This window comes from Barbus barbus (assembly GCF_936440315.1).
Source record: "Barbus barbus genome assembly, chromosome: 42".
Taxonomy (NCBI): Eukaryota; Metazoa; Chordata; class Actinopteri; order Cypriniformes; family Cyprinidae; genus Barbus; species Barbus barbus.
In genome coordinates this window covers 14,248,275-14,276,267 of record NC_136720.1, presented here as the reverse complement: position 1 = coordinate 14,276,267, position 27,993 = coordinate 14,248,275, and the positions used below count along the sequence as shown (strand labels likewise).

General features: G+C 38.5%; 1 protein-coding gene across 1 annotated transcript; it reads right to left on the bottom strand.

Moving 5' to 3' along the window:
- Positions 1–9: 9 nt before the first annotated feature.
- On the bottom strand, positions 10–26,499 carry LOC306861800 (plexin-C1-like). Its single transcript, XM_079404283.1, has 31 exons — positions 25,517–26,499; positions 25,259–25,384; positions 25,007–25,141; positions 24,526–24,626; positions 24,121–24,229; positions 23,869–24,028; positions 23,669–23,780; positions 23,487–23,580; positions 23,293–23,331; positions 22,774–22,907; positions 22,498–22,683; positions 21,862–21,970; positions 21,303–21,473; positions 20,977–21,138; positions 20,769–20,871; positions 20,584–20,685; positions 20,102–20,205; positions 19,967–20,008; positions 19,760–19,884; positions 17,965–18,163; positions 17,723–17,869; positions 9,054–9,219; positions 8,782–8,882; positions 6,373–6,448; positions 3,029–3,063; positions 2,639–2,734; positions 2,019–2,182; positions 1,748–1,898; positions 1,536–1,676; positions 1,360–1,434; positions 10–1,050 (listed from the first exon to the last, which is right to left on the bottom strand). The coding sequence occupies exons 1-31, from the start codon at positions 26,408–26,410 to the stop codon at positions 946–948; spliced, it is 4,464 nt and encodes a 1,487-aa protein (XP_079260409.1). The 5' UTR covers positions 26,411–26,499; the 3' UTR covers positions 10–945.
- Positions 26,500–27,993: the final 1,494 nt, after the last annotated feature.

The following is a 27,993-nucleotide window of genomic DNA, read 5'->3' as shown; positions in this document are numbered from 1 at the left end:
CAAAATACTACAATTATAATTCATCTATTTATTACTGATTGGACATATTCATAAACTGAAATGGGCAAATAGTAAACCTAACATCCATCAATATATCCTACGTGATACATTAGATTAAAAAAAAAAAAAAAGAAAGAATGAAAGGGGGAAAAAACTACAATCCAAATTATACTTTTTCTATATACTTTAAATTATTTCCCCTAACATTTAAAAATATATTGAAATTACACCCATTCTTTTTTGTTTGGTATTTTTATTACTCCTTATGGATGATGTAATTCATTAATGCATCTTTTCTGTCCTGAAAAAAAGAATGTCCTTGTTGTCTACTCTAGCTGGTCTTGAAAGCTGTCGTATTGTAAGTAATAACTAGTATAACCAATAGAGGGCGACAAAGGAACACAGATTAACGGTGACCACACTGTTAGAAACATCTCTTTACATAAATCTGCACACATTTTATTAGTATAGTGCAGACCAGAACAGTTGAATAATTATGCAAATTACAAAAATAATTTGTTTAGTCCATTTTCAAAAGATTTCAAAAAGTATGAACGTACAACGCTTGACCTGGCAGATTAATGCAAATTCTGTAGCTAGTAAAAAATAATATATGATTTAGAAAGCAAAAAAATCTAATTAAACCACATCAAGTTTTATATTGCATTAAAAAATCATAGGTTTCAGATACATTGTATAGACAGGTCCGTTTTGGTCCAATAAGCTCAACAATGAGCTCCTCTCAAACTCTACAATTCATCAATATAAATTACATTCACTTGGTCTCTACAATGTCCAACAAACAGAAGTGAATCTGTCTTCTCTAATATATGGCTGATAATGCTGAGAGTCTTTATGATGGAGATGAGCCCAGTTCAATGACCAGCTTAAAAAACAAAACAAAATGCAGTGTAAATACCCATATGAATAACAAGATCAGAAATTTCAACTCCAAGCACTTCGCTTCATGTTCTCAAAAAGCTCCTTCACGTTTTCCATGTCCTCTTTCAACCTATTGGGGGCGTCTGTCTGTTCCAGCTTCTGAGAAACCTGTAGAGGCAGAGTATTAAAAAAAGAAAAAGTCATGCTGCTGTATAATTACTTTGCTAAATCGGAATACTTCATCATTCCTGACCACCCAACTTTCAGATGATTTCTAGGGGATACACAATATCAAATCTCCTTTCAAAACAGGTTTTGAACATCCTGAACTAAAACAGGATGTGAAAGTAGCAAAATAGGTTTCCTTTATAGAATTTCGGTGGCTTTGATGTGCCTGAAAATCCTGTGAAAATGTTCTGTGAAACTGCCAAAAATGCACGAAAGAGTAGATGTGCGATGATAATGCAAGATTCGTACCTCGCTGAAGTAGCGGAGCATGAATTTGTAGAGTTCTCGCAGAGCCGCAGATTCATTGAACTCATTTTGATGTTTCTGATGAAGAAGGAGAATTAACATTTAGGCAATTTGCATTACAATCATCTTCCTATCAATACACTTTCTTTAATTTCTAGGTAGTGTTTGACATATTGTACCTTTGACTCCCCTTGAAGAAATATTTTCAACTCTTGGCTGCTAATTGAAGACTGGTCCTTCACTAACTTGTAGTAAGACTTCACTTCCTGTTTGTACTGAGGGATGTCTTTGCCGTAGAGTAGCTTATTGGTTGGTGAATGCTGTAGGAGAAAAAGGGAATCAGTAATCTCTGTGATATTTGCAGCTCTCCATGTTAGGTTTCAGTGGTTACCTTGTCCAGGTGTAGCTCGGTTAGCGAGAAGGAGTCCATGAAGGCCTGAGCGATGACAGACAGACAGCCGTCCAGGTGAGGCGTCTTTTCCATGTCGCTGAACACAAAGTCAGGGTTCTTCAGGATGTTCACCCAGAAACGAAGCGGAAGGCTGAGAGAGAGGTTTGAAAATATATGAACATATAAATGTTAATAAATCTTGTGAGCAGTCAGTGCATCTGCTGGTGGAGCTGTGCAAAGTGTACTTAAATAAAAGTGTGTTATCCAGCACCTGTTTGTTTTCCAGATGTGGAGAACATCTGGATCTGAGATTTTTTTTCTCTCTGCTTGTGCGTCCAGGAAGTCGAAAAAGTACTTGATGGCCAATGGGGCCCTGCTGTTAGGCAATCCCCAGATACTCCTGAACAGATTCTCCACAAAAGAATGGACTGCTACCTGGTGGACACAATGAGCACATTTTTTCATATATATATATATATATCTATCTATCTATCGATCTATCTATCTATCTATCTATCTATCTATCTATCTATCTATCTATCTATCTATCTATCTATCTATCTATCTATCTATCTATCTATCTATCTATCTATCTGTCTGTCTGTCTGTCTGTCTGTCTGTCTGTCTGTCTGTCTGTCTGTCTGTCTGTCTGTCTGTCTGTCTGTCTGTCTGTCTATCTGTCTATCTGTCTATCTATCTATCTATCTGACTGTCTGTCTGTCTGTCTGTCTGTCTGTCTGTCTGTCTGTATGTCTGTCTATCTATCTATCTATCTATCTGACTGACTGTCTGTCTATCTGTCTGTCGTCTATCTATCTACATCTGCATCTGCATCTGTCTATACATTATACAGTATGTAATAAAATGATCCTGTGTGTCAATTATTCACACCTTGGTGGAGAGCAGCTTGGTGAGGTACATCTCTTTGCATTTTAGTGCTTTTTTCTCTGGATGTTTGCTCAGGTCTGTGTCAATATCTGGATCGACCTAGACCAATCAAAAAGTCCAGTTACTATGTGCATTTGAAATGTCTTTCATATCATGTTTATTGTAATATATAATCAAAGTTATTTTCCAACAACGTCTTCTTATATATGCTGAGAGTGGTTCTAATAGAAATGATTAAGTTATTATGCCTCATTATAAGAAGAGGAAAAAATGACATTATGCACATGAAACACAACACAGTCACTTGACAGATCATTAGGTGTGTCAGTGCAATGAGAAGGACACACCAAAATAAACACTTTAGAGAAGTATGCATGCCTTATGGCAACTCACCAGATGGAAGTACTTGACAGCGAAGTTCTCATAATCTGTGAAACAAAACACCATAATGATGAGTATATAAGCAAGCAATGTCAAGCTGATACTGGCCCTGTGGCCCAACAATCATTATTGTTGTGCTTTACGCAGGAGATAGGATGCGTTACAGTACTGAATCTCTATTGTGGTTACAGTGGGTTTGAGTGGAACTTAAAATGGCCACATGTCAGCACCCAAATTTGCACAATGCAGATGCACTCCAACATATACCATAAACACACATGCAAACATAACCGGATGCGAACAATGCATGTGTTCATACATACATTTTGACATCTTGGACCTTGTCTGACATTAAACAACATTATTACACTACAAACAGATCAGTGATCAATATACACTCAAACTTAAATGGCATGGATTAATTTATATTCATATTTGAGTGTACAACAATTACTTATCTGTTTACTATTATAAAATGTAAATATATCAATAACTTCATGAAAGTTATAAAAGGCTACCAGAAACTGTCTGTGGTACATGTACAGGAAAAGAGACTCCACCGGCAGATATAACATGTGGTATAAAGAGACAAAGACAGCCAATACCACCACTTCCTTTACACAAGGCCAAATTTCATCCTTGTGCTTCAGTGTGCGAAGTTTGCCTTAGAATCTGAACTCCTTGTTACAGTTTTTTTCAATTGCTAACATCCCTTTGTCTAATCTGTAGTCACATTTTCAAAATTCTAAACACAATTAACACAACATCCCTCTGTTGTGACCATACCATTAACACAATTCATATTGTTTCACACAATATTCAGTTAATTAACTAAAATGCTAAAATATTCTTAAATGCTTAAATATTTAAGAATGTTATTTAAGAAACTTAAAAATGTTTCTAAAATGCTTAAATATTCTTTTCACACAACCTTGCCCCATACCAAAAATCATGGATCTTTCTTATATTTTTGTTTTATTAAAAATGCTTAAACGCAGCATGACAGAAATTAAGACCTAATGTTCCAAACTTTAAATATAGTATAAAGCCTCTACTTCTGCAACAAAAGCAGCTTAAAAGAGCTACTAAGAAGAATTATTTTAATTACTAATAATTGAGAAATAGCTGATTCCAATCTTACAGTAATGAATAATTCCAAGTCTTTCCATACATGGCCATGCACTATAAAAAGGCCCTCTCTGGATTGGTTTTGTTCAAAACAATAGAGAACAATGCAGAGAAGCATAAAAAGAAAGAAAATGTTGGACAAAGAGTTGGACGAGGGAGAGGAATAGTTGGGATGAGGAAAAGGACTGGTTGGACCAGAGAGAAGACAAGGTGGACTAGGGAGAGGAGTAGTTGGACCAGGACTGTCTGGTTTGGTTCAGCTACCAAATCAGACATCAAGAGACTACAGCAGACAGTCAGGACTGCCCTGCCCAACCTCCAAGATTTTTAGATCAGAGTGAGGAAAAGGGCTATGAAAATCACTTTGGACCCCACACATCCTGCCCTCTCTTTCTTTGAACTGTTGCCTTCTGGTCAGCGATACCAACCACCAGAACAGCCAGGCACAAGAACAGTGTCTTAACGCAGGCTATTTTTAGCCTGAACAATTGTAAAACATTCATAACGATACAATGTCCATCGTAACTGACACATTTATAGAGAGAAAATCTAAAATTGTTCATTTGTGAACTACACACTTGTAAATAACATATCTGTACATTCATTTACACAATTACATTTTTTCTCTATATTTCTACTTCTGTATTCAGTGCATTATTTAATTTTCAGCTTTTCTTATATAAGTGTTATATTACAGTAGTGTTTCTGTGTATAATTCCTATGTATGGATGTATGCACTATGTCCGTACTTTCTTCTGCACTGGAAGCTCCTGTCACCAAGTCAAATTCCTTGTATGTGTAAACATACTTGGCAATAGTGTAAAGCTCTTTCTGACTTTTTAACAAGGGAGAAGGAGAGGAAGGGGGTAAAAAGCAAAGGGCTGTATGTTTTGTTTTTTTATGATCACTGACAGAAATTTCATTTTGCCAATAAAGCCTTTACTGCAGCATTTCTGTCACTTTCTTTTACATTCCATAAAGTACTGATGACTCCTTCACTATTCTGTACACATACTATCTCAAATGAATCCACAAACACACAAAAATGAACTAGCTGACTGAATTCTTCTTCTTCTTATTATTATTATTAAATATTTTTAATGGATCTCATATTGTATGTTCTATACAGGTCGAACTGAGACATGATAAGTAATGCAGTTTTTGTAATCCATTAATTGTTATCATTTTGACAGTCTATGCACTATAATTGACTACATGTTCCTGTTGACTAGAAAACCAGTGCCAATGTTTTGACCAAATTATTCGGTTTTGAATGGTGTTTGCTGTGTTTTGATAGAGTTAGTATATGAAGAAAAAGGTATTCAGCATTTTGAAATGTAGAGTTTGTATTTATTTAACAAAACGTGGTTTTGGCCAGAAAATGAACTATTTGGCTAACTGTGTGATGTAGGTGTGTTGCTGTGTTAAGAGTTTAGAAAGTACTTTAAGTATCGGTAAACGCTTGTTAGCAATTGAAAAAAACTGTAATAGCTCCAGTTCAGCTTGACAAGTTCAATAGAAGGGATAGTTCACCCAAAAATGGTAATATTCTAATTATCTACTCGTCATCCAATCATTTCAAACCCATATGGCTTTACTTTGTGTGTGCAAAACTAAAAGTGATATTTATCAGACTGTTAACGCTGCTCTCTTCCGTATAAAGAAATTAGATGGGAAACCAGTGTCTGTCTGTCTTTTGTAAACTTTCTTTATATCTCTGGCCACCATTCCTTTTTATTGTATGGAAAATTAAGCTTAGACATCCTGATAAACTACTTCTTGTATGTTACAAGGAGACAAAAAGGCCTACAGGTTTTGAAAAAGATGAGGGCGAGTAAACGATGACAGAATTGTCATATTTTGGCTGAACTTTCCCTTTATTTGAATTTCTCTCAGCTGATGTAATAGTGTACTGAACACATCTGGTTGCACTGTTACATGAAGAAAATATTTTTTTCAGAATACCCACTTTGTGTTGCAATGTAATACTGAATGTTTTGTAGAGGGGGTTGGGGTGTTTGCAAAGCTACAATATTGTGGTGAGTGTCGTTAACTAATATGAGTTGTCAGTTATACAGATATTAACACTCAGAATGCAAACCTATTTTAAGTACAATAATAGAGCAGCAACAACTGCAACAGCAAAATGAACCACCCAAAATGTATTGATTGTGATACTGGGCATGGCATTGTTTCAGTTGTTGGATGATGGGAGGAATGTGACTCACCCTTTACACTGCTCTGAGACCTCAATGGTGCATGTACTTTTGTTGTGATAACTTTAATGCATGCTCCATCTCCAACCTGGGTGGAAATACATAATTAAAAACAAACCCTGGAAAAGTTGAGAAAATGGCTACTGTGGTTCAGTAGTCTATGGGTGTATTATGGGTTTGCAGTTGAGCATAATCTGGGTTTATTTGGCCTTGTGATACAAGCTTTGCAAGTGAAAGGTCAATCTCAAGTACTGTACCTGGAATAAAGCCAACAGGGAACATAAAAATACTGAGCAAGACAGTAAGACAAACTTCTTTTGTAGTGTTTTATCTGTAAAATTTCTATTGATGAAACGTTCAGCACTACTCAATGTGTTGATGCAATTTAAACTGAAACAGGAAGACAGTTTATTTTTAAAGTAGCCAATAACGTTTCATTTATATCACAGCTCGGCCAGAGCCATTGATGTTATACTGTAGATGTGTAGTTTAGTTTGAAAATTGTGTCATTTATGTTGGTGCATGGCACCGGTGTTATCTCTTCTACTCGTCAATGCTGTTTCTAATTTTTCTAAGTTTGTCTAATCGTTTCTCCTCCTAATCTCATCCATTTCACTTAAAATATAGCATTTTGTTTAAAATTCAAATGGGTCTGATATGTTTTCTGGTCTGCGGTGGCTTGCGCATATGATCCGCTCTGTGCTATCGTGTCTCTGGACCAGAGCTGTCTCTGTGACAACGCGAAACCAGACTTCATTTGCCCCAATGGAAAGCAAACTTACGCTGTCTGAATCAATCCCTATCCACTATATAGCACTGTCCATGCCATTCACCATATAGAAAATAGTCATTCTGTTAACAAGTGACCAATTTCAGCAGCATCTTCAGCATTTATGGTGATGCATTTGATTGGATAGAAAATCTGATGATTTTCCTTGATCATATGTTGCTCGTATGTTGAGCATATTGGCGGAAGTGAGGGACTGTAAATTTTTCATAGTTTTTGCTCACACTAGCTTAAGGCTAATATATTCATACTAAAAGCCAAAAAAAAAAAAAAAAATTGATGGGGACTTTAATAGCTTAACGATAATGACAACTATAAACTTTTAATAATCATTCTAATTTTTTGAGAACAGTGGATTCCATGTCACAACTATATCAATAACAACACAGATGAATGACATCATTGGAATCACTTTCAGAACAACTTTTTCCAGTTGATTAATGATCAGCCAATCAGAATCCATCTTTCTATAAGGTGTTTCTAAAGGGGTCCTGTACTGCCTTTGTTTTTATTTTGTACTTTTCTCTGAGGTCCACTTCTAATGTTATCAAGATTTGTACATAAAAAAAAATATATCATAATTTAGAAGTAATAGGCTATTTTCTGTCCTGTTTTGACTCCCCTTATCGGAATGAATAGGTGTGGCAGATTGTAGACTTCGAAGTTAACGCCCACTGCTACGATTGGCTAACAGTACATTATTTACCTACTATATGTGCAAATCAGTGGGCGGGGCTAAACAGGCAGTGATGGCTAAGCAGGCATTAATGTTCTTCTGCCGAGGTGGTGTTTAGCCACACTATTACATCATAAAGTGGCCCATTCCACAAGCTGTCGTTTGCCAAATGCCAAAAATCATGAGGTTATTAAGTAAATATCATGTTCCACGAAGATATTTTGTATATTTCCTACCCTAAATATATCAAAACTTTTTTATTATTGTTAGTAATATGCATTGCTAAGGACTTCATTTGGACAACTTTAAAGGCGATTTTCTCAATTCTTTTTTTTTTTTTTTTTTGCACCCTCAGATTCCAGAATAGTTTTCAAATAGTTGTATCTCGGCCAAATACTGTCCTATCCTAACAAACAATGGGAAGCTTATTTATTCAGCTTTCAGATGATGTATAAATCAATATTTTGATTTCTCAGTTCCTGACTTCTTTAAAGCAGCAAACAATTGCAATATGTGCTCATAATAAACAGAATGTTATTGGTTGTTATTATAGTTATCTTTATAGTTGTTGTTCTTGGTGTGAACATACCTTACCTCAAAACCCTAAGCCTTTATCTTATTCTCATCTCTATATATCGAGGGGTGAGAACCAGAAGGGCGTAAGTGACATTTTTGGTGAAATGGAGATATTTATATCAAATGAAAGCTCTTAATGAGCTCTTTCTACTGGCAAAAGTACTGTCATCCACGAGTGTACAAATTTTTATTATAAACATTTGAAATCAGTACACAAAGTCAGATCAAACTATGGTAAAACTTTTGTTTTGACTCTCCTGTAAAGTTGGTGAAATGTCACTTACGCCTTTCTGGTTCTCACCCCTCGATATGGCTCATGTGGGATTTTTGTTTTATCAGTTGTCTGTTTGCTTAGAATATAGTCCACTTCTCGTGCACTCACCTGATAATGTTTTAGAGTGTTCAACATGGTAACATGCCCCCGAATCTCTGATGACTCGTCAACTTCCTGTAGCATGACAAACTTTCCTTCCTTTTCATATTCTGTGAGTGCACAGCATAAAACAGAGAATATAAACAGGAATTAGTTTGGCGTATATTGCAAATGGCAACCTGAAACTGTGTGTTAACAACAGACGTAGGCTCTATAAGAAAGTTTTATGAAATATTATGATCATCAACAGTGAGAGAGTGAAAAACAGGGAATCTACTAACCGATTTCTATATCCCTGATCTGCTGGAAGGGAAAGCCAAACTTGCGCTGGAAGGTCTGTAAGATTTTTTCCTTGGCCTGTTGTATTGTGTCACAGGTCAGTGCGTTGACCTCTAAGGGTTCACTGACCTCTCCTCCAGTCCCCACAGCAAACACAACCTTCAGTTTCTACAGGGGGCGAAAACATAAACCAAACAATTTAATGCCTACTGATTTTATATGTGGCACATAATATATCTATAATGTTTTTTTTATTATGAGAAAGCATGGAGAAGCAAACAGTTTAAGTTTATTGTGTTAGTTAGATGTATTTTTTAGTTAACCTGATCAAAATAACCTAACTGCAGTTTGATTGAGATTAATTGGAATGCGTAATAAAAAATTAAAAATTGTTAAAAACGGAGTTATCTGTTTTTGCATATGAACTCTTCATATGTAACAATGAGTCAGATTTGTAAAAATGCTGTATCGACATAAATATCTTAGAATGGCAGTTTAAAAAAAATGCACAATTGCATAAGACTATGCAGTTGTTAACCTTCGCCCCCATTGTGGGCCTCACAGGTGAAAATAACCTACCTAAATTAAACTGGTAACAGTTCGTGACAAAGTGTGCTACACAAACAAATTAGGTATCTTTGGAAAGAAGACACTCTAGGCTTTACTATCCATTATCCAGAGTTGATAATGTTCAAAAAGATAAAAAGTTATAGACACTGACGTGCCTTGAAAAATATTTTTCCACACTGAATGTTTTTTTATTTCATATACAAATACATGAAATAAGTCCTGGAGCAATCCAGAAAAGTAATGGATTGAAAGCCACGTGTCTCATGAGTTTATATTTCAAATTTGAAGAAGATACCATGAAAAATGAGATTCCTGCAATATTTTTTCTGAAACTATTTATAGTCCCCCCACCCCCCTGTTTGAGGAAAAATAACCACCAAATGGATTGCAGAATTATACAAGCTATTTTAGTCATTATACATGTTCCTGCATAGTTTTTCAATTATAAAATAATAGACAGATTTATTTGAGCACTAAAATATACAAAAATAATTATTTGAGTAATAAAAAAGGAAAAAAAATAGAAAAAAATGCTTTGTATATAGTATGTATACTGAAGTATTCTGATTGCCAGACATGAAGTGATGTTGGCAGACATGGTCATAGAGTCAGTAAACACACGCTGATGTGCTTCCATTCAGATGATAATCAAACAGATGGGCCATATAATCAATAATAGCTGATCAATGAATCACAATGATAGCCGTCATAGAGTCGGTAATAAACACGCTGATGTCCGTCCATACATATTATAATCATGCAGACACGGCCACATTCCCCACACAATACACACACACACATATAAAAAAATGTAAAAAATGGATAAAGCAGATCGCTAAGTTACGCCCCGCTCAGATGACAGCTGCGTCAGAGCGTGCGTCACGCTTTCAGGAGGGAGCGCCAAATTCAAATAATCTATATTCCGCTTTTCTGAGACTTTTTTTTTTCCGTGGACGGTATCATTCTGTTTGTAAAACTGTATGCTACAGCACCGTGTTGTTTTTTTTACCACCAAGACGCTGTTTTTGAGCGTAATTTATTCCATAACGGACGCGAACAATAACTCTCCCGAAGAAATGAAACGTAAACAAAGGAATATTCATCCTTATTACAATGTTATTGTTTCGCTGGACTAAAAGTGCTCGCAGGGATGTTGTTCTGTGGACCCTTACCTCTCTAACTAAACTGGGATTTCAGCAGTGGACGCGTTTGTGGCTCGTTATTACAATGATAAAGGTACGTACGGCTTTTTTATTCTGCCTGTTTTGATGTGTACTGCTTACACAAATGTAGCAAATACATTCCTTATAAGCTTTCCATCGAAAAACAGCGATCTGTCGTCGATGCTTGAGGCTTAGACCTTCAGAATGATATATAGTTTGTCAAGATTAACGATATTCTTTCACGTTAAATTCATTCATAAACATTAAACTAGTGGGGAAAAAAACGCTTCAGTGCGCTGTCGCTGTGATAAACGTTAACAGGTTGTAACGGGGACGCTGAGGCAGAAGTTGAATCCATTTGCGGATGTTTATTAAGAAAAGCAGAGTACACAAAACAGGCAGGAGGTTGGTGTCAGAAGGCAGTCTAAGGCAGATGCAACATAAACGTATTCCAGGCAGCGGTGAGATAAAGCAGGCAGAGGGTCAATACCGGGTGATCAGTCCAAATAAACAAACGTAGCAAGAAGGGGAAATCTAGAGAGCAAAAGACAAAGGCAGGCAAAAGGGGTCAAACCATAAAGCAGTCCTCACTGGCAAACAATCCAAAAGGGGCGATCCGTAAACTCGATAATCCAGAGGCAAAACAAGACGGCAACAGGTAATCAGACAGGGTATATGAAAAACGCTCGGTAAGGCAGGTGAAACTGGCAATACTTCGCAAGGTGGAAGCACATGGTGATCGCTTTTAAAGTACCAAACAGGAAGTGGAAGTAGAAGCAGCAGAGGGAGCATGCAGTCAGTATTCAGGTGAGGGCTCCCTCTGCTGGCGTGGCGTTACAGAATCCCCCCCCCTAGGAGCGACTCCCGGAGCTCGACGTGGCCGACCCCGTGGTCGTGGTGCAGGTCGGTCGGGTCTGGCTCGATGAAATTCCTCGATGAGTGATGGGTCTAGGATGTCGCGGGCGGCTACCCACGATCTCTCCTCAGGTCCATATCCCTCCCAGTCCACCAAGTACTGGAGCCGACCCCCTCGCCGACGCGAGTCCAGCAACTCGTGCACCTGGTAAGCGGGAGTCCCGTCAATGTCCAAGGGTGGCGGTGGTTCTGGGGCTTCATGGCCGGGGTCAGCATCCGGGTGGACCGGTTTCAGGAGGGAGACATGGAAAGAGGGAGAGATACGATAGTTAGCAGGAAGCTCTAACTGGTAGGTAACCTCATTAATTCTACGAAGAATTTTAAAAGGACCGACGTACCTTGGGGAGAGCTTCCTGCTGGGTAGCCGCAATTTGATGTCCCGAGTGGAGAGCCAGACCCGTTGCCCAGGTTGGTAGGGAGGGTGTGGACGGCGTCGTCTGTTAGCCTGTATTTCCTGCGTCCTAACAGCCCGCTGAAGACGAACATGAGCACTGTCCCACACCCTCTCACTACGCCTTATCCAGTCATCGACCGCTGGAACCGAGGAGGGTTCGCCAGACCACGGGAACATCGGTGGTTGAAACCCCAGGACACACTGGAAGGGGGTGAGACCTGTAGACGAGTGGGTGAGCGAGTTTTGGGCGTATTCTGCCCATGGGAGGAATTCCGACCATCTATGTTGTTCACGGTTACAGTAGGTTCTCAGATATCGTCCAATCTCCTGATTCAATCTTTCCACCTGGCCATTGGCTTGAGGATGATATCCTGAAGTCAGACTCACGTTAATATCCAACTGTTTGCAGAATGCCCTCCATACTTGAGAAGTGAATTGGGTGCCCCTATCACTCACTATGTCTTCCGGGAGGCCATAGATGCGAAACACATTGTGGAAGAGAGCAAGAGCGGTTTCCATGGCAGAGGGCAGACCTTTTAGGGGGATGAGACGACAGGATTTGGAGAATCGATCGATGGTTACCAGTATTGCTGTGAAGTCGTTGGAGGGTGGTAGGTCGGTGATGAAGTCGATGGATAGGTGTGACCATGGACGTTGTGGTATGGGGAGTGGGCGTAGAAGACCAGAGGGCAATTCTTTGGGGGTCTTAGACTGAGCACAGAGGGAGCATGATTTCACAAATGATGTTACATCTCTGTTCATGGAGGGCCACCAGAATGTGTTCTTAGTTAAATGGAGAGTACGTGAGATACCTGGATGCCCGGAGCTTAGGGAAGAATGCACCCATTGCATCACTCGATTCCGTAGAGTACTTGGTACAAATTGCTGGTTGGGGGGACAGTTTGTGGGTGGTGGTTCGTTCTGTTGCTCACGCTGAATCTCCTCCATGATATCCCAAGAGATGGGAGCCAGGATAACCGTGGGAGGAAGTATTGGTTCTGGGGATTGTTGTTCGATAGGAGGATCGTGGCGTCGTGAGAGAGCGTCCGCTTTACTATTCTGACTGCCCGGCCTGTAGGTTACCGTAAACTGAAAGCGAGTGAAGAAGAGTGCCCAGCGAGCCTGCCTTGGATTTAGACGTTTCGCTCCCTTGATGTATTCTAGGTTCTTATGGTCTGTGATTACTTGGAAGGGGTGAGTGGCACCTTCAAGCCAATGTCGCCACTCCTCAATTGCTGCTTTCATTGATAAAAGTTCCTTGTTCCCCACGTCGTAGTTACGCTCTGCCTGAGTCAGTTTCCTGGAGAAGAAAGCACATGGAAACAATTTGCCTGGCTGACCGTGTCTCTGTGACAAGACTGCCCCTATACCACAATCAGAAGCGTCCACCTCCACTATAAAGGGCAAATTTGGATCAGGATGTTTCAGGATGGGGGCCGAGGTGAATCTCTCTTTTAGGGAGACGAAAGCTTGACTGGCCGCTTCGGTCCATGCTAGTTTGGATGGTTTACCTTTTAGGAGGGATGTCAAGGGGGCTGCAATCATGCTGTAATCACGGATGAACCTCCTATAAAAGTTAGCAAACCCCAGGAACCGTTGCAACTCCTTTACTGTGGTGGGTTGTGGCCATTCGATGACTGCTTGGATTTTGGAAATGTCCATTTTAACCCCTTGATGACTGATATGGTACCCGAGGAACGAGGTTTGACGAACGTGAAATTCACATTTCTCTGCCTTTACATACAGTTGATTCTGTAGGAGTCTTGATAGGACGGTACGTACATGATCAACGTGATCTTCCTCTGTCTTGGAATATACTAGAATATCGTCAATATAGGCGATCACATACTTGTTGAGCAGGTCCTTGAAGATCTCATTGATGAACGACTGAAACACAGCTGGAGAGTTGGCCATCCCATACGGCATCACCCGGTACTCGTAGTGCCCCCTAGTGGTGAGGAAGGCGGTTTTCCATTCATCACCCTCACGGATTCGAATGAGATTGTAAGCGCTTCGTAGGTCAAGTTTGGTGTATATGGTGGCTTCACGTAACTGTTCTAAGGCAGAGGGTACTAGAGGGAGGGGGTAACGAAATTTAACTGTGACGTTATTCAGGCCTCTATAGTCTATGCAGGGTCTTAGTCCTCCGTCCTTCTTCTCGACAAAGAAAAACCCTGCTGCCGCGGGAGAAGTAGAAGGTTGGATGAATCCGGAGTCTAGAGCCTCGTTAATATATTCCTCCATGGCTTGACTTTCCTTTTGTGAAAGGGGGTAAACTTTACTTTTAGGGGGCATGGCATTCGGGAGGAGCTCAATGGCACAATCCCAGGGACGATGTGGTGGAAGTTGGGCTGCCTTTGTCTTACTGAACACTTCAGATACGTCGTGATAGCAGGATGGAATGGTAACGTCCTTGTGAGTGAGGGGACTTTCTACCGTGGTGGTGTAACAGGGTTGGGGTTTTGCGGAAAGACAGTTCTTTTGACAGAAGGCGGACCAATGTGTTAGCTCACCATGATACCAGGAGATGTCGGGGTCGTGAATCGAAAGCCAGGGGAATCCCAAGATTACCTCATGCTTGGGAGAGTCAACGACGTAGAATGAAATAGATTCCTGGTGCAGCAGGCCGACCTTGAGTGTGAGTGTCTTGGTTTGATAAGTGATTCCTTCTCCGATGAGGGCGTCATCAATGGCTTTGATCTTTATGGGGGGTGTGCAAGGTTGAACGGGGATCTGGTATTCCTCCACCACAGTCCGGTTGATGATGTTTAACGCTGCTCCCGAGTCTATCAAGGCAGTAAGTTCAAGAGACAGAGTATCATTTTCTAGGGTAATGGGAAAGGTGAGAGATCGGTTGGTAAGTAAGGCAAAGTGGTTAATATTTACCCTGGTGTTGGATGAACGTTTCTGAGGGCATCCTAGACTGCGATGGCCTGTTCCCCCGCAGTAGAAACACAAGTTGTTAGTGCGACGTCTTTCCTTCTCCTCCGCTGACAATCTTGAAATGTTGATCTGCATGGGTTCCTCCCGTGGAGAAGATATGGGTGTTGGTGCTATTGCGAGTTTACAGGGGTTACTCCTTTCAGGTTTGGGTTTGGAGTGTTGTCTCATGAGGTTATCGATCTTTACCGTGAGCGAGACGAAATCAGAAAAGGACAAATCCTCTTTGCGGCAAGCCAGTTCAGCTTGTAGAGCAGGATTAAGACTGTGGAAAAACATAGCTTTCAATGAGACATCATTCCATCCACTTTGAGCAGCCAGAGTTCGGAAGTTAATGGCATATTCCGCAGCTGTACGATCACCTTGCTGAAGTCCGATCAATTGTGTCGAAACATCCCTGCCCCCTGCGGGATATTCAAACACCTCACGGAGTTGGTCCATGAAATAGTTAACTGAGCATCTGAACAGAACGTCCGCATCCCACACTGCTGAAGCCCAATCGATGGCTCTGCCCGTTAACAGTGTCATAAGGGAAGCACACTTTGTTTCTTCGGTTTCGAATTTGTCTTTCTGGTGGTCGAAATATAACTTAACTTGACGAATAAATCCTTTACATAACTCAGCAGTACCATCGAACTTGTCAGGGAGAGCAAAGCTTACCGTTCTAGGCGTGGGAGGAGGTAGCGATCGAATGTACTGTGTTAGGTGCTCGTTGACGGACTGGAGTTTCCTGAGTTGTTCCTGATAGCTCTTTAATAATTCTCCTTGATAAGCAAATGCCGCTTGGAGGTTAGAAACGTCCGCTGGATTCATTGTAGGCGAAGTATTCTGTAACGGGGACGCTGAGGCAGAAGTTGAATCCATTTGCGGATGTTTATTAAGAAAAGCAGAGTACACAAAACAGGCAGGAGGTTGGTGTCAGAAGGCAGTCTAAGGCAGATGCAACATAAACGTATTCCAGGCAGCGGTGAGATAAAGCAGGCAGAGGGTCAATACCGGGTGATCAGTCCAAATAAACAAACGTAGCAAGAAGGGGAAATCTAGAGAGCAAAAGACAAAGGCAGGCAAAAGGGGTCAAACCATAAAGCAGTCCTCACTGGCAAACAATCCAAAAGGGGCGATCCGTAAACTCGATAATCCAGAGGCAAAACAAGACGGCAACAGGTAATCAGACAGGGTATATGAAAAACGCTCGGTAAGGCAGGTGAAACTGGCAATACTTCGCAAGGTGGAAGCACATGGTGATCGCTTTTAAAGTACCAAACAGGAAGTGGAAGTAGAAGCAGCAGAGGGAGCATGCAGTCAGTATTCAGGTGAGGGCTCCCTCTGCTGGCGTGGCGTTACACAGGTTAAATACTTCTTGTATTTTTGCCACTGTAATTTCCTGTAAAGCAGCAGAATACAGTTTTAAACTATGAGTTAGACCATCTTCTGACACAAATATCTTCCTTTGGAGAAATGGCATTTACTGGCTTGGCAATACAGTCCAGTTTTGTGAGAGGAAGGCTTGTGCAAGACTGATATCACTGCAGAAAGCAACATGCAGAAGCACAACGGTTGCACCAGTCTAACCGTGAAATCCTGCTGGTGATTTTGGGGGGGGGAAGATGGCCTTGTCACATGATTCTATCCACAAACTATCATGAATCTTTCCTGTTTTCTTGTTCACACAAGTGTGAACAAGAACAAAAAACCAACCATCCAACCACACTCAATACAAGAAGCGCATATCAGGAAGAAATCAGGAACAGAAAATTATGGGAAACAAAAAAAATTATAAATGTAATTCTCTATGGCCCAGCATTAAATGTTACGTTAGGTCACCCAAAAATTAAAATTCTGTCATCATTTGCCCACCCTCAATTTATTCCAAATCTGTTATGAATTTCTTTCTTCTGACTAATAGAAAAGAACATAATTTGAAAAATGTGGCTAATCAACCAGTTTCTGGCCCAAATAGATTTCAATATTTTTTTTTCATACTATGGAAGTCAATGGGGACAGCAACCTTTTGGTTACCAACATTCTTCAAAATATCTTTGTTGATGTTCCACAGAGGAAAGAATTCAAACACATTTGAAACAACTATCAGTACAAGATAGCAGAATTTTCATTTTTGTGTGCTCTATCCTTTAATAATGGTTCATACACATGTAAGAAAAAAAAACACAACAGTCAGAAAATGCTGCCTGAAGAACTTGTGTTGCGCAATGAAGCTACAGGATGCCTTCCTGTGGTTTAAGGATGGGCATGACGGCAACAGAAAAAGCAGAAGCTTATGAGCATCTAATGCAAGAGGTACACAGCTAACAAGAAACTTCTGCTCTTTTGAACTTTCCGTTCTGCAAAGAGTTCTGCATCAAATGTCATGGTTTTAATGACATGAATAAGTTAGATTTTAAAATATATTTTAAATTGTAATAATATTTTACAAAATTACTTTTTTTACTGTCTTTAAATCAAATAAATGCAGCCTTTGGGAGCATAAGACACTTCTTTCAAAAAAACTATTAAAAAAATTGCAACTTTTGTAGTGTGGTCAGGAAATATTTGGTGTTTTTGATTAATATTGGGGAATTTTATAAAATGTGAATATGGCTTGCAAATTACAGAAAGGTATTTCAAAATTTAGTACTTTCCATAACTGCTTGTTTTTGCAAAAAAGAGACGTTAAAAGAGAAATACTGACCAAGGCCTCAAAATCCTGCGCTTGGCAGAGAAGCCAGTCCTCGCTAAGAGTGTACAGAGCTTTCTCTGTCACCGAATCCACCGGCCCTTTCGAGATTTGCTGAGTCAGAGCTGACACCAACAGGAAGAGAGGCTGTCCTACTGATTCCTATGGAGAAAACATATACATTTGTGAGTACACATGAGTAGTTGAAGAGAATATGTGCTTTCAAAATCCCCAACAGAGTGGATGCATGGACAGACCCTGAGGAAGCCGTACAGACAGATGGACATCCAGTTGGTAAGAAGCTTCTCCACTATGGATTCTGTGCGGCGCAGGAGAAGTTTGGGATTTGCATTGCTGGACTGGTCCATCAGACTCTGCAGAAGGTCCTCCATGACCTCTGTGAGATAAACCAGGTCTCCATGGAGGGCCAGAGTCAACAAAGACGCCACTGTACATCTAAGAGGAAGATGAACAGACAGAGAGATAAAAAGAGAGGAACAAAAACACAAGTTAGAAAGAACAGAAGAAATACGAGTATAAAAATAGCATTACTGGCAGTTACGCATCTGTTTGCAAACAGAAACCAGGCACAGCTTCATTCATTTATTCATTTTGCATAATATGTACAGTATGTTGCAATTTCTTGTATTAGGTTAATTTTATTTTATTTTTGAATATTGATGCTTTGAAAAATACAAGTACTTTGTTTTATTTTCTTCATTTAATTCATTTTGTTTTATTATTAATCTTTTTTATTACTTAGCATTTGATCATCTATAACAGGGCTGTCCAAACCCGGTCCTCGAGGCCCTCCAGGACCGAGTTTGGACAGCCCTGATCTATAACATTTAATACTTTTTTTGAATTTATGCAATTTTTATTATATTTTTATATTACTTCTTATTTTCTTGCCCTTGCAATGCTTGCTATTGTTGTTTAATCTTTAATCTAAATGATTGTTGAATATTTGTCTTGAATAAGAGGGAATGTCTCCATGTCAAGGTTTTTTGAGATGTCATTCTGAAGCAGTTTGATATCACAATTGTTGGATTTGTGCTGCTCAGATGAAGTCTGAGAAATAAAATATACACAACTAAGATTACTCAATAAACCCTGCTCATGTATATCATCATAACTTCATCTCCTGCTTCCTGGTCCTCCCTGGCTTTTAGTTAGTACTTGTGCTGTCAATCGCATCCAAAATAAAAGTTTTTGTTTGCATAATACAGTATATGCGTGTGTTCTGTGTATATTTATTATGTATATATAAATACACACACATACCGTATATATTTTGAAAGTATTTACATGAATTTACATGTCTATATTTATATTATAAATAAATATATTTAATATATAAAAATAACATATTTTTTCTGAAATACATACATGAATGTGTGTGTATTTATATATATATATATATATATATATATATATATATATATATATATATATATATACACATAATAAATATACACAGTACACATAAATATATGATGTTAACAAAAACTTTTCTTTTGGATGCAATTGATCGTTTAACAGCAGTAGTTAGTACAGATTTGGGTATCAGACAAAATGCAGTGTTACTGATTTTGGGTCTCAGACAAAACTCTCCTGACTTGTTTTGGATACCAGATAAAATGGATATCTTCTAACAGGATCTAGGTAAGAAACTGAATGCATTATCCCTGCGAGGAGATTCGATTTAACACCATCAAACCAATAAAGTACTTTGAATCTAAAACTAAATTTATTAAGTACATTATCAAACACATATCTGTGTTTCAGTGTGGAGGACATTTTAAGGGCAGACACTTTTGAGTCCCCTCGAAGAGGAAGATCTGCTATTCTAAAAAAAAACACAAAACATTATCTGTTTACACTTCTAAGCAACAGGCATCAAGCCAAGGTCTCAAAATAACTGTGACCAGGTTTATCAAGTCATCTTCAAACAGAGGTGAGAATATGTTCAAAGTGTCTTCTTCCTCTTTTGTAACTCGCTTTGGACAAAAGTGTCTGCTAAATGCATACATTTAAATGTCTTTGACTCACTTGTCTTTTATGCTGAAGTTTTTCTGTTCCTCTAATGCATGCACGAAACAACTGAGAAACTGCTTATCTCTGATCAGCGCAGCAAAGGCCTGACATTTCTCATCTACAGTTGTCTGCTCAGAGTCCTAACCATAAAAAGACAGAGATAAAACATTTAGTTTTGTACAATATGATATATATACTACTAAAGACACTGCAGCATCTTACCTGCCCAATGTCTCTGATCATGACTGCTGTCAGATGACCAGCCTAGAGAAAATGAGAAAATATATATTAAACAAACAAACACATATAGCAACTCTACAAGGAAAAAGGGAATTTAAGAGAGATAAAATATTAAACCTCAGGGAAGAAGATTTTAGAGGCAAAGTGTTTGTAATCCAGGAAGGGTATGGCTCCAACATTATCAATTAAATCAGATTTGTCTGTTTGCAAGTCAACAAAGCCTGTCAAAACAAACAAACAAACAAATATAGCAATATGAGCATTTAAGGGAGTAACAACATTTTCATGTCAACAGTAGCACGTTTGCCTGCAAACACTACTTACATAACCTACATAACCTGTGGTGGTTATGTAGTTACTTACAAGCTCCCCCCCCCCCCCCCCCAAAAAAAAAACAAAACACCCAAAGTCTCCATGAAATTCTGGACCCCAATATTGCTTGTGATCCTTTTTGTGTCCTGTGCACAAATGTGCAGGAGGAGCTACACACCAAAGTTGAATATTTAAGGTTAGTTGTGTGTTCATAATACTAAACTTCAGTATGAGCAACAGTGATGCTTACAAACACCACAAAGAACAGCATTTCAAAGATGACCAACCTTGTCGTATGTCCCTTCTGATGTTGCTTTCCAGTATGTCCAGTTCCTTGTTCATTCTCTCATTCATTTGTCTCTGGCTCTTACGGTGAACAATGAATCCAACTAGACAGAGAGAGAGCGAACACATACATTAGTACCTGCAGGACTATTGTGAAAATATGTGACGTAAATCTGAAATCACTTACCAACAGCACCCAGAATTATGAGCAGAATCAACGCAGCAAGGATGAGTAAATATATTAAACCACTTTGAGACTCAAGGTTTTTTGAAAATTCCTCAACATTTATCTGAAAATTATAGTAAAAGAAGGTATGTAAGATTTCTAAGGGTTGTAAATAATTTACAACAAGTAATTAAGACAATTTGAATAAGACATGAATATGTGCATTCACATTGAGTTTGTCCACTGTTGGGACGGCTCCTGATTCTCCTTTAATCTTACAGATGACGGCATTGGACTCAATCTTCTCCAAAACACACTGATACGTTTGATCTCCCTGTAGACCCGTCACAGTCACCTCATTCAAACTCAAATTCAAATCATCCTTCATTTTCTGAGAAACAGAGAGTGTGGGATGGTTTGGAAGTTGTAAGTTTCACAAGCTGATGTGCAGACACATAATACATTTACTTAGAGTTTTTAAGACCAGGGGCCACCACGCATGCCAAAAATGCAGACAGTAGACTAAAGTTAAACTCACTGTATCATTAAACTCACCTTAATGTTCACCTGTACATCATTGGCCACCTGTAAGGTGGTGAATCCGGTGAATTCTGGATCAGGCTTGTAGGACAAATAACCCACACAGTCCACAGTGGAGTTCCCAACATTCAACAACAATCTAAGCTGACCTCCACCATCATAGCGGGGTGAGTGAAACCACATGTCCTGAGAAAGAGAGACGATGAAAATATGATGCTAATACATATTTAATAATACATGTGACATTTAAAGCTGCCTGTAAGCTGAGAATACACTTAAAGTCTTCAGTCATTATTACAATTCTGACAGAGACAAGCTTATAATTATTTTCATGTTAACTGACAATCAATATTAAAATGATTAAAATCAATATTTAATTATTATTAAATATTAAAATTCTATAAAATTTTGTGTAAAATTTATAATCAATTTAATCTCTATAATCAATTGCTTGCGATGTTTAGGCATCATAACAGCTTGGAGGTCAGTAAGGTGATGGATGTTATAAATAGCTGACCTCTATGTATCAGATAAAGTTCTGTGAGCAACTGCACGCGTAATAAACACATCTTACCCCTGAGCTTGTGTTGTATTGTGTTTTCAGCACTTTATTAGAGGGAAGGACAGTAACTGACTCCACTAATTCCAGATTGCTGCCCTGAACATAAATCTTCCTTCCACCACTGCATGAAGAGATTGAAAACTATTTCAGCCAGTAATACATGATAAAACATTCATTCATCTATTTACTTTTTATTTTTTTATTTACATTTGTACTCGCCTACTTATTTTTGCATATGTTGCTTTTGCATGCACACACAGACACACAATGCCATATATTCCTACAAACAATGGACATGAAACCCACCAGAAATATTAAGAAAAGCCGGGCTGTCAGAAATCAGGTTGCTCTTACTAAACCTCTAACAGTTTGAGCAAGACTAAACTGAAGATTTCAGACACTTGACAAAACATGCAGGAAATGACCTAATGACTCTCATTTCTGCTTTCATTTCTCGTATATGACTTTTCCTCTGTTCTAAAAGTATCTCTGCAGATCAATGCAAATCTTATTTTTCCACATTAACAGAGCTCTTGAAAAGTTCATGATTAAAATGTTCTGTAGGACATTAGATTTGCTAATTAAAATGTGCAGTAAGGTGTTGATGAGATGTAGAAGCTTATCTGACAGTGGTCTGAAATGTCTGACCTGCTCCAGGTGACTGTGGGCTGTATTCCTGTGCAGCTGGGCTGAGAACTGTAAGTGATGGTGCTGTTACTGTAACCATGACAACGGTCGCCAGGAGTAACAACACACACTTTCACTGTTCCTTTAGTTCCACTGGGAGGAATGTGGAACCTTAAAGTGTCACTGGAGCGATCAAACACTGGAGATCTGAAGAGAAACATTCATGTCCAGATACAGTATCATTTATCTGAATCTACACTCATTCATATACACCACTAAACAAGCACACAGTCTCACTCTTTAGGAATGCACTCCAGATCCCCTCGAATACGGATTTTAGTGACAGATTCCAGGTTCCTTCCTCTTAGTAAAACATTGTTTCTGCCACGGAAAGAAACCTTGTTGGGCTCCAGAGAGAGAATCTCTGGCTTCTGCAAAACACCAAAGGTTGCACTCAGTTGCACTCAAAAAAAAAAAAAGAATATAAACAAAATAACAGAAGTTAAAATAAATTTCATAACTTGTTATATAATTGAATATATTATAATACTTAAATAATAATAATTATTATGTTTACTATTATTATTATTATTATTACCACCATAAATACACATTGATTAAATATATCGTAAATATATCAACAAATAATATGTTACACATAATTTAAAAAGAATGATGATTGACAAATTGTTCCTCAAATGGGGAAACAAAATCCTTGGCCTCTTGTAAAGTCATATTCTTTTGAAATAGGAACATACAGAAAAAAACAATATCCCTATTTTGTGAAGTTGGGCATATAATCAGTTTGACACTTACATCGTAGACCATCTCAGAGAGTAGATTTTTACATGCATCCTAAAGAGTAGAGAAAGAGCCGTTCATGTACTTCCTGAGTTCACTTCAGTCAATGATAGTTCAGCTTTTAACAATGAATTGCTATCAGTTTATAAAGGTATGCTATTTCCCAATATATACTGAATCACTGCATTATAGCTAACACGTCTCCTCACCTGAATGTTTAACTGTGGTCCAGGTCCAGGTGTCCAGTCACAATGCTGGGAAGAAGAGGACCAGTGACACCCAGATGAGATACACTGAACACACCTGCATTTAATTCATATTTTTAATATTTATGAAATAAAAGTTCAAAGAAGTCTTTCAAGAAGTCTGGTTTAGACTGTGCATTTCTCACTGTGTATAAGAAGCATTTGGTGAATTGTCTGTGATACTGGAGCAGTTCCTCAGCGTCAGCATCTCTGTGATCTTCTGATCCTGTATGGTGACTGTAGCAGAGACTTTTAAACCTGAACAGATGTTTATAATTATAAGATTCTGACTACATAAATGCACTGTATGTTAGTAAATATACAACTTCTCTGAAGGAGAGCCAACCTCTATTATAGAGCATCTGGTCAGAAAAACTACAGGAGCAGTTTGGGAAAACTTCATCCAGATCAGACCCGTCACACAGCTTCACACTTTCTTTAGTGAAAGTACATGAGAAAGCAGGATTTCCTGTGCTCTCCAGACTCAAGGAAACATGTAGAGTAATCTGTGTAGGAGTGGGCAATTGTTGGTAAAGAGTATTTTAGTAAATATTTTCCAAATTATAATTATAAAATTGTTTTAGATATCGATGTATACCTTTCTAGAAGAATTCTCTGTCATCTGAAAAGAAAACAGCTGTGTCTGAAGAGAGTTTTTTGGGATGGAAATCCATGAAGTATCTGAGCATTCATCTTGAGTAGAACATCTAGATAAAAACAGCATCAACCAAAATATCACTACAGAACTGTTTGCACACTGCTCATCATGTCCATATAGATGATAAGAAGTTAAAAATGAAAGGGGAAATGGAAGTGATGTGTGGCCAAGTATGGTGACCCATACTCAGAATTTGTGCTCTGCATTTAACCCATCCAAGTTTATACACAGTAGTGAACTTACACTAACATGCAGTTAACATGCTGTTCTACAATTAGGCACATTTACTGTAGTAAATGCAGCCCGCAGTAGATATCATGTGTGATGTGATAAAGGCAGGCTGACCTGTTTGTGTTCACACACCAGCCGCAGAGAGAATCCAGAGCAGCTCTGCAGTCTCTCAGAGTGCTGTATTTATCACACTGAACAACGGACACTCTTCTTAACTACATCAAAAAAATGAGCAGAAAGAGACAAGTATGACGATTCGATCTAACACACAGTAAAGGATACTGCCTGCTTTAGTAATTTAGTTTAATTTAGTGGTTCTTTAACTGGGAGAATTGCCTTTTTTTGGTGGATAAAAACATTGCCTTGGATGAACAAAAGTATAAGGCAAACTATTCCTTTCATATTGCTTCTGGAAATGATTATCACTTTTTACTTATTTATTTTAGAACACTGTAAGAGTAATTTTTGTATCATTAAAATGTTATATACAGAAACTATTCATTATTCAATATTTTCAAGATTTTGCTACTACACTAGTAGTGTATATACTATATATATTTTCATTGTTTGCTAATTGCAAATTTTTAAACCTCACCTGTTTCCTCAGAGCAATGTAGATATGTCTGAAATCTACTGGATCAAAGTATATTCTGGGAAGCACTGCTTGTTCATCATCAGATTTGTACAGCACTATTGGACAGCCTGGTGTGAATTTCTCATCCAACACAAGCTAGAGAAGCATGAATATATGTGTAAATGGAAATGGTGGGCATGTGCTTAAAAATAAAAACTCAGTGAGAATAGTGAAAATAAAAGCACATGTGTATGAGAGAGAGGTGAAGGAGACCTTTATGAGTTGTCCATCACTGGTTCCTATGAACAACACAATCCAGGATCCATTTCTAGTTGCTGCCACTGCTGATATTGAGCTGTACTTGAACACTACAGAGAGCGGCTGAAGTTCACTACCTCTCTGAAACACAAACAACAATATAAACTTTATTTTAGTGAATAGTAGGCTACAACTATGTTCAACATGCAACATCAATAAGGTCAAATACTGTTCTCATTTTATTTAAAAACGTTTATGAATGCAATTTCCAACCTCAGATGCACATGTCTTTTCACCAATAGCGCAGAAGCCCTTCACTTGTCCTTGAACGTTACTGATGTCGTACAGAGCCAGCGCGCTGTTCTCCGGATCCTGCTGATTCTGTGCACTGAACGCACCTGCCCAAATAACACCGTTCACTGAGGGAATAACGGTGGAGGCGACGAGCACTGGACGAACTTTATCACTGCAGCATCGTATCGTTGCAGCCTGTAGGGATTTGATTATTTCTGTCTTTTTTCCTTTAGAGCTCATCCTCAGGACGAGCACTTTCCTCTCAGAGTCAGTCTTTGCGTTGAGAAATAAATAGGATTCTGAGGGTGAAACTCTCTGGAATCCATCAACAAACTCCACATCTCTCATTGTGCTCTGAATAGTGGCATCTGATCCTTCTGCTGTTCTTGAGAAAATCCCTCCTGGTTGAGATTCTGAGGTGCTCCACAAGCTAACAACAGAATACATATCTGGAGGTTTTGCATCATCGTCCTTTTTCCCAACCAAAAGGTACTTACCAGCTATGAAGGCAACAGATTTCTGATTCTGTCGCGGTCCTACCAATATATTATGTTCATAGTAAATAATGTTTGTAATGTCACTTATATTAAGAACTTCACAATATCCATCTTCAAGAGTCCCACACGTTATCAGGGTACCGTTGGCTTCAAAAGGCACCAGAATGTTGACTCTGTTATGGTGAGTAGCATTAGTGATGTCTTTCCTCTTCTCCTCGTTTAGATCGTGGCTCATCTGATGTAGTCGATGTTCAGTAAGAACAAATAACTTACTGTTACCAACTACAAAGCCCTTAATGTCTCCATCAAAGTTCACCACATCACCGCAAATGCAGTATTTCAAAAGTACAAGTACTCCCAGTAAGTATCCTCTCATCCTGCATGTGATGAGCAGCTGAAGTTTGGAGATTTTGTCACAGCGATCAGCTACGCTCAGTCGCGTCCACTCCTGAAGTGGATGGAAGTGAAAGCAGCGGAGGATGCAGATGACTTCCGCGCAATACACCAACAAATCTGTTGCCCTGATTGCGACATTCAGATGTTTTGAAAGTTATACCATTTAATGATGAAAAACAATTTATTATCAAACACAAAATACAATACGAGTCAGGAACAAGTCTGTACTCTATTGGATTCATTTTACTGACAAACTTTATATTTAATAGTTTTATTTTTGTGAAGTTCTGTAGTTCTTACTGCTGCACCCTTGTGGTATAACAGCTTCATGTTTAGAAAAGAATAGAATACACAAAAATATAATTTATTGTCATTTAGATATAATTTGATTTTGATAATTTGGTGAAATCTATTTCTATTTTCTATCTAATTAGAAGCTTCAGTGAACTAGTATCATAGTTAATTATAGATAAACATTATTTGGATATCATTTCTGTTGACATTGGCACATCATAATATAAAAAAAACAACAACAAAAAAAAAACAGTCTCTTGGCGCCATACAGGTTTGATTTTTGTATCTATAAGCCACAGAAACTGAAAAACTCCATTAAGAGGATTAATAGCGTACTAATAAATAACCAGAGTTAACTGTTATTTATGAATATTAATATTTAGATTTATATAAAGACTGTTAGACGTTTTATTTATAAAACAGTAGTTTTGGCAATACGATTCTAAAATGAAAGTGAAAGATGTAGACATTTTAAGGTATTCAAATATTGCCAAATAACAATTGTAATTATTATGTTATGTATGTAAGTATTGTAACAGGGCAAACGAGACGTGGGGATCCCGCAAAGCTTTATTCACAGACATGATATAAACAGGCAGGGTCGAGCATCAGCAAACAGGTCTGTAAGAGGCAAGACAAAGAGTACTCCTAAGGCTGGCATAGATCATCGATCGGCGTACAATATCCAAAGGGCTTGACTACAGGGGTAATCCAGAAACATGAGCTTTAGTCCAGGTGAGGTTCAAACAGAGTCAGAGCGGGGAGATGAGAGTAATCCAAGATACACGGGCAGGAATCAGGAAACTTGAAATAAGGTTACACGAAAAGACTAGACTGAACTAAAACAAGAAACTCGGCTCCGTAAAGCAGCTATCACTAGGAGAGTGATATACGCAAAACAATACTAGAGAGACTAAACAGAAACACAGAATGGCTCGGTAAATCAGCTATCATAGGAGAGTGATAAACACAGCACAATACTCGGCAACCAAAGCAGGATCTGAGTGTGTTTTATATAGTGAGTGTAATAGCTTTCAGGTGAGCAAGTGATTGAGACAGCTGTGTGTACTTGTGCAATGGATGATGGGAAATGCAGTCCAGGGTAATATGTAACAGTCTGTGTGGTGTGAAAGTTAATGTAATAGAATAGTAGTCTCTGGTGGCTAGTGGATGGAAGTCCATTAACCAGATTCATGGCATGTATACTATGGGCATTAATTTAGCTTATAATATAAGTTGTATTACCGTAAAAATGTAAATAATAGTACA